Raw genomic sequence first — 13986 nt, 5'->3', positions numbered from 1 at the left:
TAATTTTAGGGCATTTGGAGCAAGAGCAGTGAAAAGGTACTTTTGAACTGAGCTTGATGCTGATTCCTTTGCATTATGGCTGAAATTGAAAAATATGAGCTGTTAACTGTCTTCATATCTTACTGTGATTAGTATATGAACTGCTTTTGAAATCAGTGTATTTTTATTTTGCTGTTAAGTCTTCGAGTACATTTGAGAGCAATGTGGATTTGGTGATGTTCTTTTGAGGGTTTGTGTGGGAGCTTTAAAGAAATAAAGATCTTTATCATTAACAGCATCTGAAATATAAAAGTAAGAAAAAATGTTTTCATGATAGAAGCCCTTATTATGAGATGAAATTGTTCTCAGAATGGTTAAATATGATACCATATGCCATGCATTCAATTGATGGCCATTAATTTAAACTTACACATTGAAATTTGAATCTTCGACAGATATGTTGCTCTATTGAAACACAGTTTTCTGCTTTATTGTAAGTATTTTAAATGTTCTTTTTATTTTTTTAATCGTGCATCTCTTATATTTCAGAAAAATAGTTCACTAATTGCTAGATGGGCAACCTCGGAATCTAAATCTCAGTCTGCTGCTGACATATCTCATTCAGCCTCAGCTGTTCACCTGTGAATGGTAAGGTTTCACATCAGTATGTTCCTACTGAAATATTCACTCCAGTGAACTGAGTTGGAAAGTTATCAGCCAGTATTTTTACTGTTCAAAAAGTCTTTGTGGGGAATAGAAGGCCCGTATTTCTTAAGTTTGTTACGGAAGTATTGGTATTGTTGCTTTACAAGCTATAAAGGAATTTTGGTAAATTAAGTAAATTTCTGTGAAAGAGTGCAAAGTCATTTGATTTTTAGTGTTGGTAAACATGAATACAACACAAAGGTGTGAATTTGACAAAGTTAAAGAATTGCAAGATGGTCACATAACCAGAAAAGCTGAAGCATACTAAAGTCATCCATTCAAGATTATCACTCAGTTAATAATTGAAAAGGTTCATGGTATGGCACAAAAAAAACTGGATACTCCAGAATGGAGCAATATGTGAAGTACGGAAAGGCAACCACATTGATACTTGGGAGCACAGTAACGTCTAACAGAAAACGGCATTCATGCTATAGCCTGGGAGACGAGTTTATGGTACTGACAGCTCAGTAGCGTTTCCTTGCCTAGTGACTGCAGGTAGCCAGCCAGCGATGGACTGCACTCAAGCAGGTAGCAGGAGACACATTGCTGCTCTGCAAACTTGACACATACGCATCTGAAACTTACCAGTGAGTGTCTGACATGCAACGTGTGCTGTCGTTTCGTTGTTGGAGTTGTAGTTTTTCATTTTTGTTGTTTTTAGTATTTATTTGTTCCTGTTTTGTTTTTAAACAGTGTCCAGTGCAATGATTAGTGCTAGCCAAACGTGTAAAGTGAAACAGAGGAAGAAATTTGTGCTACACAGCTAGGCCCATATAGTATTGTGTTTGGTGAGGGACTACTTTGAAAAAGAAAAAACTGAGACATCTTTCCTGTTTCTCAGATTAACAGGACTGCGGCAGCATTGAAAATGAGCAAGAACACTGTTGTAACAATAGGCAAAGGATGTACAGTATAGACGTGGTAAGAGTGCCACAGCAAGACTGAAGGCACCAGGAAAGAAGTGGCCAAGAAGGAAGCAGGTAACAGCTTTGGATGATTCCGAGGAAGACTATCTGTCATCATATACACTGCAGCTCAACACACAAGTCGCCAGAGTGGTGTCAAATTGGAAGACTTGCACCCAGCAAACGGTCTACCCGACGGGAGGCCCTAGACACACGACATTTCCATATTACACTGCAGCAGCAAAGAAACTGGCATAGTGCGGTGGCCCAGTGTAATGTTAAGCGCTCTCTATACAGCTTAAGTGTTTTCGTGAACTTACTTGTTGAAGAATGCTGGTTGTGCTTTCTTGCAGCGCCGATGTCTTCTGCTAGCACCAGACGCTTCTCCGAAGATTTCACTGCTAGGAAGGGGAAATTTTCACTCTCCCACTCTCTCTCTCTTCTTATTTAAAAATACGCTACTCTTGGAATATCATTCAATGCACCAGAGCATATTTATTTCCACTTTGTACAAAAAACAACTAAACTTTATGACGTAAGCCCACACATTACCGGGGCACCCAGAATCAGTTAATTACACATTTTTGAACACAATTAATACATAAGCTTCCATGTCCAGTCCACTCTCAACAGCAGACCAACGTCTAATAAACAGTCACTATTTCGAGTCTCTCCATTTGTTTTTTAGCAATACAATGCTACATTACTCTTTGCAGCTGGCCACGAAGCTTCCGGGCCGTATTTGCTTATTGTTGGCAGGTCGCGCTGAACACTTGCCAGCGCTGACGAATTATCTCCCTTCCAGTTTCGCCTACACAACCAATAAATGGGTGCAGTATCCCATGCTCATCCTTATGCCCTGCTTTAAAATAACACGTGTTCAAAATGGCTGGAACACAAGTGTCTCCAGGCTTTCGTAAAATTCTGGGGCACTACAGTAGGCATGCATACTCAAATACTGAGATATACAAACAGGCAGTATACGGCACTGCGGTTGGCAATACCTATATAAGATGACAAGTGTTTGGCACAGTTGTTAGATTGGTTACTGCTGCTGCAGTGACAGGCTATCAAGATTTAAGTGGGTTTGAACGTGGTGTTATAGTCGGCCCATGAGTGATGGGACACAGTATCTCCAACATAGCGATGAAGTGGGGATTTTCCTGTATGGCCATTTCACAAGTGTACCATGAATATCAGGAATCTGGTAAAACATCGAATCTCCAACATCACTGCAGCCGGAAAAATATCCTGCAGGAATAGGGCCAACGGCGACTGAGGAGAATCATTCAACATAATAGAAGTGCAACCCTTCCACAAATTGCTGCAGATTACAATGTAATGGTGCGAACCATTCAATGAAAAACGATATGGGCTTTCGGAGCCAAAGGCCCACTCGTGTACCCTTGATATCGCATGACACAAAGCTTTACACCTCGTCTGGACTCATCAACACCGACATTGGACCGTTGATGACTGGAAACATGTTACCTTGACGGACGAGTCTCATTCCAAATTGTATTGAGCGGATGGACGTGTACGGGTATGGAGACAACCTCATGAATCCATGGACCTTGCATGTAAGCAGGGAACTGTTCAAGCTGGTAGAGGCTCTGTAATGGTGTGGAGTACATGCAGATTGGGATGATATGGGACTACCGATACGTCTAGATATGACTCACAGGTGACATGTATGTAAGCATCCTGTCTGATTACCTGCAACCATTCATGTCCATTGTGCATTTTGACGGACTTGAGCAATTCCAGCAGGACACTCTTCTGAGTTCAGATAGTATCACTGGCCACCAGACTCCCCTGACATGAACATTATTGAGCATATCTGGAATGCGTTGCAACATGCTCTTTGGAAGAGATCTCCACCCCCTCAGACTCTTATGAATTTATGGACAGCCCTGGAGGATTCATGGTGTCCCTCCAGTACTACTGCAGACATCAGTTGAGTCCATGCCATGTCATGTTGCGGCACTTCTGCATGCTCCCGGGGGCCCTACACAATATTAGGCAGATGTACCAGTTTCTTTGGCTCTTCAGTGTATATAGCTAATAAAGAGGTTCGAACATCCCACTCCATCTAAATTATGTGTCGTTTCAGAAAGATGATCTTTTTATAGAAAGAAAATTTTCATTACGTAAATTGCTGAAAGATATTGGCTTCATGCATTCAGTGTTTAACGGATGCAAATTATTGATGGAAAGAACAGATATAGTTGTGATGCAGTGCAGATTTTTGCACAGGTTCGCAAGTGTGAGATTGAACAATATAATGTGGCTAGATGAAACTTGGGGTAATGCCAGCCATTCAATACGTAGGGGATGTAGTGATGGAACACCTGAGGGAGCAGGGCAGTGCCTGTTGGAAAAGGAAGTGCGAATTATTGTTTCACATGCAGGTACACTGGGAAGTTTTGTGCCAAACTGCTTGTTAATGTTTCGTTCAGAAAAGGACGGATCATTACCATGCTGAGATAAACTGTGGCTTTTCAAAAGTGGTTCGACACATCGCTTATGATGAATCGGACAAGTCCATCAGTGGTGATCATCATGAAGAGTGCCCCTTATCACTCCGTTGTTCATAATAAGACACCAGCTGTGACCAAAAAAAACCTGTAATATTCAGTGGCTGAAATGAAAAGTGGATTTCGGAGAAGAGTTGGAGAAGGTGAAATTACTCGAAAGATTCTCCCATGCCATTAAAGAGGTATTGGCACAAATAAAAGAATACATTGCTGCAAACAGTAAAAAATTCATGATCTCTGAAACTGAAAGTTGCCTTGTAGCATCTGTCAATTAAGGGACGAAGTGAGACCTGTACAGAAATGAAAGTTGTGAACAGCTCTGCAAGTGTCGTCAGAGAGGCAGCCAAAAATGAAGACATTGTGGAAGAATGCATAGAGAATTTAATTACACATCTGAGAGGGAACAGTGATAATTCAAGCAGTGCTGAAGAAGACTATTTTAAATTGGACTCTGACAGTAATGGGAGTGGTCTTTTCCCATTAGCATAATTATCACACACTCAAGAATGTAAGGAGGGAGAATGCTGTAGACCTATCACTATACTGTGAGTACCATACCATCCTCAGATTATAACTGTTAATATACTGGTGAATTATTGTGTCACTCATTGTAGAAGTAATTAATATTGCTAATATTTATTAATGGAAACAAAAACTGTGAATGTTCAACAACTTGTGGAAAAGTTTTCATTTCTATTGAGAAGTTTGACAAATAACTTTGATATTTCACCATATTAGGTACTAAATAGCTCTTTTTTAATGTTTCAAGATTTAATAAAGAGACAACTGTAAAGAAATTAACGCATACAAATGCAACCTGCATGTTGTTGTCACTTTTGTTTCTGCTACTAGAGAACACATGTAAGTAGCAACTGGGCACAGAGTACCACGTTCGGCCAACATTGCCATCTGCCCACCTGAACTGTCAATATGTCACTCATCTCGTGGGCTAGAACTTTCAATCACTAGCTCTTTTGCTGCAGTACAGTCACACAGACAGCTAAATGCACACTCACATGGCCATGGCAAGAGTCTTGCCCTGTGTGTGTGTGTGTGTGTGTGTGTGTGTGTGTGTGTGTGTAAATGAGTGCACTATTGCTAGATCTTCTTTCTTCCTGTGAAGATGAAGATGTTGCCTGGAAAGGTGATTAGCATGGTTTTAAGTGATTTTCAGAATGATATCTTGGGATATAATAGAATTGGTTTCTCTTCTATGTTGTTCTTTAGATATAGTCACAGATGACTTATTTCTATTTCCTAAGTTTAAAAAATTGCTTTGGTGAGAAACAGCTTTCAATAAACATAAAGTAATTCCCTTAATAGCGAGCTATTTTATAAGAGTTTTTAATGGCCTATTATTCCACTAAAATGGAAAAAAAATGTAAACTTCTTGGACAAAATTTTTACCTGTCAAAGCCACATAGCAATGCAATCCAAAAATGGTATGTAAGAAAAACTTGTGGAGAGTCGAGATGTTAGAATTTACTGTGATTGCTATGAAATAAAAAATACAAAAAAAAAAGAAAAAAACTTTCATTGACCAAGGACAAATAAGTAACACTTGTTTGAAGCAGGAAAGAGAGCAAATTAACATTTAATTGAAGAGCACTTGGTGGATGTAAGAGATAAAGATTGTAAAGGCTTAAAATTTAACTTTTTACAGCACGAACTGCATGAATTGACAGTGCAGTTTCTATATTATTGAGGCAGTTCTGATTCAGTCTTCTGTCTGAAGATTCGTGTGAAGTAGCTCTCCGTGCTAACCTGTCCTGTGCAAGTCTCTTCATTGCTGCATATCCAAATCCACTTGACCCTGTTTATTATATTCAACCTTTGGCTTCCTGTACAGCATTTACCACTCATGTTCCCCTAAGTCATCAAAGAATTATTTGTTGAGGCCTTGGATGTGTTCTATCAACCCATACCTTCTATTAATAAAGTTTTGCATATAGATCTGTCTTCCTCAGTTTGGCTGCCACAGTCACTCTAATTATTTCTGTTGCAAGAATATAAAGAAAGTGTACAAAGGAAGGGATGACAATAACAGTGTAAGTACTGGAAGTCTGCCAGTTTAATAAAAGGGAGAAAAAAAGTCATTTGTCAGGAAAAACCCAAGAATTTTTCATTGATTTAGTTTTCTGTTAAATTTTTGCAATTTTGAGTGGTAAGAATTGATGCTCTACCAGAGAATGTTACTGTAACCTGCTACTGGAGAATAATACTGCAGAAATAAAACATAAACAAGAGAAAAAAATAAAACTTTAGTTTCAAAGGAAATGCGCCATTTATGACAACAGAACACTGTGCACGCACAAGTGTCTTCAAACAGCAAAAATATGTCAAAGGCCTTAAGGTGAAGACTATGTAATACTTCTAACAATAAACTGCTTTCTATGAGCGCGGCATCTCAACTGTTTATGTTAGGTTCATTTGAGCAGTTGCCAGCAGCCTAATGCACATGCGCAGCCGACTCGCATATGAGCAATACCTTCTCCCGCTTTTGGCTACTTGAATTGTGACTGTTAGCTGTATCGGCAGTAGCAGCCATATGCTAACGAGAAAAATTTTTCGCACATGTGCAGGGTTGTCTGAGTTGTTGTTGGGGGGGGGGGTTAGTCTCCATGTGACCCGTGTTTGTGTTAACTGATTTCACTGTTTCTTCATCATTTACAGCTCCCTCGTCAAATGAAAACAGAATGGATTTCTGCAGTCTGAAGCTATCAAGTGAATTAAAATACATTTACATAATTACAGAAGGCAAAAATATATTATTGCTTTTAGTTTTTGGAGTTTATTTTATTTCCAAGTTTTTAGCAGTCAAGCGTTAATCGCCTTGCGGAACAACGAAGTTATTTTTGTCAGTCTGCTAAAGAAATTTGGCTTTATTAATCTTTTCCACTAAGCCAATCAATTTATTTGAAACAAAGTATTTCATTCCACAGTATTGGCTAGTTCCAATTGTTCGCTGAATTTCAGGTGCACGTTTTTGTCTTCTACCATGTATGGCATTATGCCATAATAAAGAACCAAACATGAGATAGTACAGTACTGATACTCCAAGAAAATTTACATCCCAAAGACCACACTGAAAATCTTAATATCAGGTGGGACCTACTTCATTGTGAATCTAGACAAATCAATGTGCACTTCAAGCCGAATTGTGTGTTTTAGTATGGTTTTACGAAATTCCGATTCTCTTGGAGTATCCTCCTGATGATGTCCTGTTCCTTTTATTACTTAATGTAAGATCTCTTAATGCTTTATAATACGAGAATGCGGGCTTCCTACATCACTGCAGCTGCGCATGTGTAATAATGTGTTTTCTGGTGCTCTCTGGCAACTGCTAAAACCAAAGTATTTCTAAAGTATCGAGAAAGTTCCTCCAGCTCAGGCAAGTTGAGCAAATCGGTTGACTTTTGCGTTAGGTGTGGTCTAACATGGGTGGTTCGTAAGGAAACAGCAGAAACTGGTTTTTAGCTCCGTGGGGTCATAAGTATTTAAATAACTAACCTTAGCAAGTTGTTCAGTTTTTAATTGTACTCTTTAGATGTTCATCTAGAAATGATCTTTTCCCACCTGCAAAAAATCTGTATGCATTATCAAGATGCACCCGAAAAACTAATTACTTGGTACCAAAAGTACCAGTTGTGGGGGTGGCAACTTTTATAATTTCTATTCGTGGTAAACAATCAAAATTTTTACAATTTGTTCTTAAGGTGATGGTCACAGGGGAACCTTGTAACTTTTTTTGATATCATCACAGTTACCTTACTTCCACACGTAATATTTTATCTGGAACGTAAATGTAGTTTTAACTTGTGTGGAAAAAATAATCATCATGTGAAATTCTTTGTTTTTGCAAATGAAGCACCACATTTTTTTGGTATAGTAGAAAGACTGCAACTTCAGTAAAATATTTCTAATAACATTTTTACTCTTTTACAAATCATAAGCCGGGATTTTCAACAAGTGGCAATCGATGAGCCATGTATCCAGAAAAAATGTAAAGCAGCTGATTTTGTGTTAACTTTTATATTATGCATACATATTTTCTGTTTATATGTGTCAATGTATAAATAAATGAACTTACTTTTTGTTTACTTGTGTCAAAGAGTGTGTGTGTGTGTGTGTGTGTGTGTGTGTGTGTGTGTGTGTGTGTGTGTGTGTGTGTGTAAAAGTAACTTTACTGGCCTGTGGAATTCATTTTAAAAGACTCTAGCAGAAAAGTGGGGAACCAGCTGCCTCAGTCCTCATTCCACCTTCCTCGCCAAAAATTTTGGCGTGCAAACATATTTGTACTTTGTTGCTGAAAGAGGGCAGCAGAAAGGCAGAGAAGGTGGAAGAGAGAGGAGACCATACCAGTCCCTTCCCTACAGCCTAGGTCTTCGTGGCAAACAAATCTGCTCCAGTCCGGAATCCCTGAATCATTACACCAACAACCTGAAAACAGCTTTCGCATCCCGCAACTACCCTCCCGACCTGGTACAGAAGCAAATAACCAGAGCCACTTCCTCGTCCCCTCAAACCCAGAATCCCCCACAGAAGAACCACAAAAGTGCCCCACTTGTGACAGGATACTTTCCGGGACTGGACCAGACTCTGAATGTGGCTCTCCAGCAGGGATACGACTTCCTCAAATCCTGCCCTGAAATGAGATCCATCCTTCACGAAATCCTCCCCACTCCATCAAGAGTGTCTTTCCGCCGTCCACCTAACCTTCGTAACCTCTTAGTTCATCCCTATGAAATCCCCAAACCACCTTCCCTACCCTCTGGCTCCTATCCTTGTAACCGCCCCCGATGCAAAACCTGTCCCTTGCACCCTCCCACCACCACCTACTCCAGTCCTGTAACCCGGAAGGTGTACACGATCAAAGGCAGAGCCACATGTGAAAGCACCCACGTGATTACCAACTGACCTGCCTACACTGTGATGCATTCTATGTGGGAATGACCAGCAACAAACTGTCCATTCGCATGAATGGACACAGGCAGACAGTGTTTGTTGGTCAGCAGACCTTGTACATCAAATAAAAAATGGAAAAATCACAAAACAATGAAGTATTTTATTTTTAATAACCAATATTACAGACGAGTCAAAGGCCTTGCAATGGGGAAAACTATCTTGCTGGAAATCTAGCAAATATATTCCTTGACAAAACTGAAAATCACTTCCTCATTAAGCACACAGGGTGGAACAATAAAATACAATGTTACCAAATGTATGTTGAAGGAACCCTTGTATCTGTTTTTTTGTTTAGTATAGTTGATTAGAACATTTCATTCACAGTTCAATAAACTACACCCCAGCATCACATTCACAATTGAACATGAGAAAAACAAAATAAATTTTCGGGGCTTTAACGTTTTCAGAAAGCCTACCACTACAGGTACAGTGATATACAGCAACTCTAGCAATCATAGAGGTCACAGAGAAGCCTATTTTCCACCTGGCATTAACAGAGTATACAAATATCCACTAAGTCAAGATAATATTAAATCAGAAGTTGACGTACTTAAAACTAGCAGATAATTGATATAATACAACCGTTATTGACAAAATTCTTTTCAAAATAAATAAAACTAATAAAAGTATATTAAAAGATGAAATCACATTTAAAAGTAGGCAAAATAAAGTTGAACAATTGTTGTGCCATATTAGAAACATACATTGGACACAAAGTCCACCATATCCTTGCAAAAATAAAAAAAAAATCCAAAAGTCGGATTCAGATCAGGACATAGTAAGAACATACATATACCATTCACTAGAACAGTCAACGAAATTTTACAGATCTGGTATTTATAAATTATAATGTGAGACTGTGAAAATATATATGTTGATCAAATGGGGAGAAATTTTAAAATGCGATTCGGAGAACATATGAATAATAGTGAAAACAATCAGCATTCAGTGCACATTTGAGAGAGCAAAATCATGAAATGGCAGACAGCACGATGCACGTTACTTCTACACATGGCTTATAGAGGCAAATACCTGAACATTATTGATGAATTAGAAATTTTTGCTCATGAAGAGGATCAGGGTTGTGTTCTAAATGAAAAAACTGATCTAAAAATACAAATTTTATCAAAAATCCTTGTCTGATGATGGAGGAATCTCTTCAATGAAACATAATATTTTATACTAATTGTATTTATACATTTAACAATATTATTTGAATGAAAGTTGCTTCCCACCATATGGTGGAGATGCCGAGTCACAGATAGGCACAACAAAGAGACTTTCACACTTAAAGCTTTCGGCCAGTGGCCTACACACACACACACACACACACACACACACACGAGTTATTTGCGCGCGCGCGTGTGTGTGTGTGTGTGTGTGTGTGTGTGTGTGTGTGTGTGTGCACGCGTGTCTATTGTTGATGAAGGCAGTTGGCCAAAATCTTTAAATGTGAAAGTCTTTTTGTTGTTCCTATCTGCGACTCAGCATCTCCGCTATATGGTGAGTAGCAACTTTCCTGGATTTTCCATTGTTTGATATTTATACATTTTACTTTTATGTAAATTTATGTCATTGGGCAAAATAAATGGACTGATTGCACGCATTACCTAAACTGCAGAAATCGATACATGTGAGGCAATATCTTTGACAAAATATTCACTGGTAATCACCATATTAGTGTCATTCATACCAATACAAGGACATTTTGGAAACAGATAAAATTAATAGAACAATCCCATAAACAGTTGAAAATTTATATGACTGCTTAAAAGCAGAACACAAGTACTATACAGTCTTAATACCAAATATGCAAAATTATAAATACATCCCATAACTTACAGCTCATGGCATATAATATTATATACTGTAGTCAGGTTAAAATCACTGGATAGATGACATTTCAGGCATTCTAGCTGATTTCCTCCAATCAGAGTGGTCATTGCTGTGCCCAAACTGTTTGCCATTGCCAAACTGCCACAGCAATTAGTTCACTTCCAGTTCTTTGTCCAGCTTTTTATCTTGGTATGTTTGGATCCCGAATCCTGGATCTGGCGGTTTTATTTCGTATTTCATCTCTCTCTCTCTCTCTCTCTCTCTCTTCTCTCTCTCTCTCTCTCTCTTCTTTGTCCAGCTTTTTATCTTGGTATGTTTGGATCCCGAATCCTGGATCTGGCGGTTTTATTTCGTATTTCATCTCTCTCTCTCTCTCTCTCTCTCTCTCTCTCTCTCTCACACACACACACACACACACACACACACACACACACACACACACATTTGGTGGGAAATAGGAAGACAGTGAGTGACCTTGGGTTTAGGCCAGTGAGGTTACCTCCTTGGCCAAAATCTAAGGTAAATTGTTGCCCCCCCACCAAATAGAGAGAGAGAGGTGTGTGTGTGTGTGTGTGTGTGTGTGTGTGTGTGTGTGTGTGTGTGTCCAATCCCCTTCCTGCCTCCTGCCTCTCTCTATCCCTCACCCATCCCACACTGCACCCCACCTCACCCGAGTACACTCACCATGGGCCAGGAAAAGGCTGACAGTTGAATGAGCACAATGTAAGGATATTGGCGCGCGCACGTGCGTGTGTACGGGCGCGCACACGCGCATGTTTCTCCTACAACTTCAGGAGGGAATTCCATTCTGAAAGTTAGCACAGTAAAGCTCTGTAAGGGTGTGTATCTGTCAACAAGGCAGTGCTTCTGCCTTTAGGTGAGTCATCGTCTTCATTCCTAAATAATTCGTTATTCTCAACCAGGACTTATAGCACCTTCTAAATTTTTCATTCTAAGTAATGCCATAGACACATGGTCTTTCCTAAACATACTTCTGGCCAACAAGTGATTCCACTTTTGTAATGAAATATTTTCATAAAACTTTTAATCTTGTATTTCACCCCCTTAGAATGTGAACTTAGAGGGGGGGAAAAACACTTAAGCAGACAATTATTATTATTCTAATTGAGAAGCCAAATACAAATTTTTGTAGATTTAGCTTCAAAAATGCTTTTGTGGTGAAACATTTCCACAAAAACTTTCATTTTAGAGGTTGAATTTCCAAAAACTGAAACACATATCTTTTTGTTTTGAACTGATGAGTCAAGTACAATTTTCATATTAAAAGCCCTTGGGGATCAAATTTCCAAAAATGCTGTAACTCGAATTTTTTATTTTTTACTGAGAAACCAAATGCCAATTTTAGTTCTAGCTTCAACATATTTCCAAAAATCGTTTGGCCCTCTTATTTCACCCACTTAGGGGTGGAATTTCAAAAAATCACTTCTTAGACAATGCTTACAGTATAAGATAAACACCATTTCCAAATTTCAAGTTTCTATCCTTGGTGGTTTGGGCTGGGCAATGATGAGTCTTTCATGTATAGAGATTATATTACTATGTGTCTTCTACAGGCCCACTAACAGCTTGTATCTCAATACTGATTGGCAGGAATAAAAATATAAAAAGCAAACAACTCTCTCTCTCTCTCTCTCTCTCTCTCTCTCTCTCTCTCTCTCTCTGTGTGTGTGTGTGTGTGTGTGTGTGTGTGTGTGTGTGTGTGTGTGTGTGTGTGTGTGTGTCATTCATGAACATCCTGTTTTCTTTCTAGGTTTGCATAGTATTCTACAAATGCTTCCAGGCAATTCTCTGGATTTAGTATACTGAAAGTTCTATTTGTTAAGGGAGAAAGGTGTTACAGTGTTAAGATCATTAGATTCGGAATCATTATTGCAGCAATCAGTCCTCTGCTTTAAATGTTCGTGGTCCTCTAATGATTTTTAAATATTAATGTCTGCTTCATCTGCCCATTATTAGCATAGATGCAGGTGCTTTTATGTATTCTAATGTCATTTAAGTTGTCCTTTCTGATTTTGTTACTGTTACCTTGTAAGTTAGGTGTAAATTATATAGCTTGTTTATTGCTATTTTAGTTAAAATTATTCCTGTTTCTCCCTTACAGGCTTATGCATCAGTATTACATTAAGACCTGTCATGAGAAAAGTTCACAAAGAAGAAGTGTCAATGTTGTGTTGGGAGTATTCATCAAAAATGAAAAGCTAGTACATAGTGCATATCAACTGCATTATAAAGACTGTCTCAAATTTGTATTCTAAAAGTTAGGTTGGTGAGTATAAGGGACGATAATGTGAGCTACATGCATACTTCTGCGAGTGAAAATTACACTAGTTTTGCTGAAGGCCATGGACAACTGATTGATTCGTTTATTCCATGAAAGTACCTCAGTCATAAAGTAGAAGCAGCAGTTACTTGTTGCATTGTCTGCTGAGATTCATTTGCTTTCTGTAGCTGAAGAAATGTTGTTGGCTCATTTAAGATAAGAACTGAATGAAATAAACTGAAAGACTATTTGCTGTCATTGTTCTTTTCTTTATTTTTGCTACTTGTGTTATACAATTGTTCCTAGACAGCACATACACTACATATTGTTAGTGAACCTTCCCCATTTGCTAATTTATGTAACAGATGTAATATACAGACAGTAATTTTTAAATAAGCATTTAAATTTGTCTCGGATGCTGTAATTATTTTTATATGATCTTAAAGCATTTGTGATTACTTTTTAAGATATATGCTAAATAAAAACTGGTGACAATTTCATATTTTCTTAAAATTTATTTCTGGCATTTGGAATTTGGTACTTCAAGGCTAGTTCCTGAGCTAATGTCGTGTCTAATTCATAATGGGTTGCAACCTGATACAATTACTCATATTAATAAACCTCTCCTAAATCACATTCCAAATGATAGTCAACACACATTACTTAATTTAACCATTCCAGTCATCTAGCGATATTTATCTAAAGTGATGTACAATTGGTAATGTAATTGAGGCAAGGAAAAATGATAAAACTAATGGGCTTTCCTTTTTGAATA

At 38.4% G+C, this 13986-nt stretch overlaps 1 protein-coding gene across 4 annotated transcripts in view; it reads left to right on the top strand.

Annotated features, from left to right (window-relative positions):
* LOC126416793 (uncharacterized) overlaps nt 1-13711 on the top strand; it is a 53040-nt gene extending 39329 nt beyond the window's left edge. For all 4 annotated transcript variants that reach the window (XM_050084662.1, XM_050084660.1, XM_050084661.1 and 1 more), the window contains exons 8-9: nt 529-627; nt 13053-13711. In XM_050084662.1, coding sequence (XP_049940619.1) covers nt 529-624 — 96 coding nt within the window. In that variant the 3' untranslated portion in view covers nt 625-627; nt 13053-13711. The remainder of the gene's footprint in view (nt 1-528; nt 628-13052) is intronic.
* Nucleotides 13712-13986: the final 275 nt, after the last annotated feature.

This window comes from Schistocerca serialis, chromosome 8 (assembly GCF_023864345.2).
Source record: "Schistocerca serialis cubense isolate TAMUIC-IGC-003099 chromosome 8, iqSchSeri2.2, whole genome shotgun sequence".
Taxonomy (NCBI): Eukaryota; Metazoa; Arthropoda; class Insecta; order Orthoptera; family Acrididae; genus Schistocerca; species Schistocerca serialis.
This window is presented reverse-complemented; position numbering and strand designations above follow the sequence as displayed.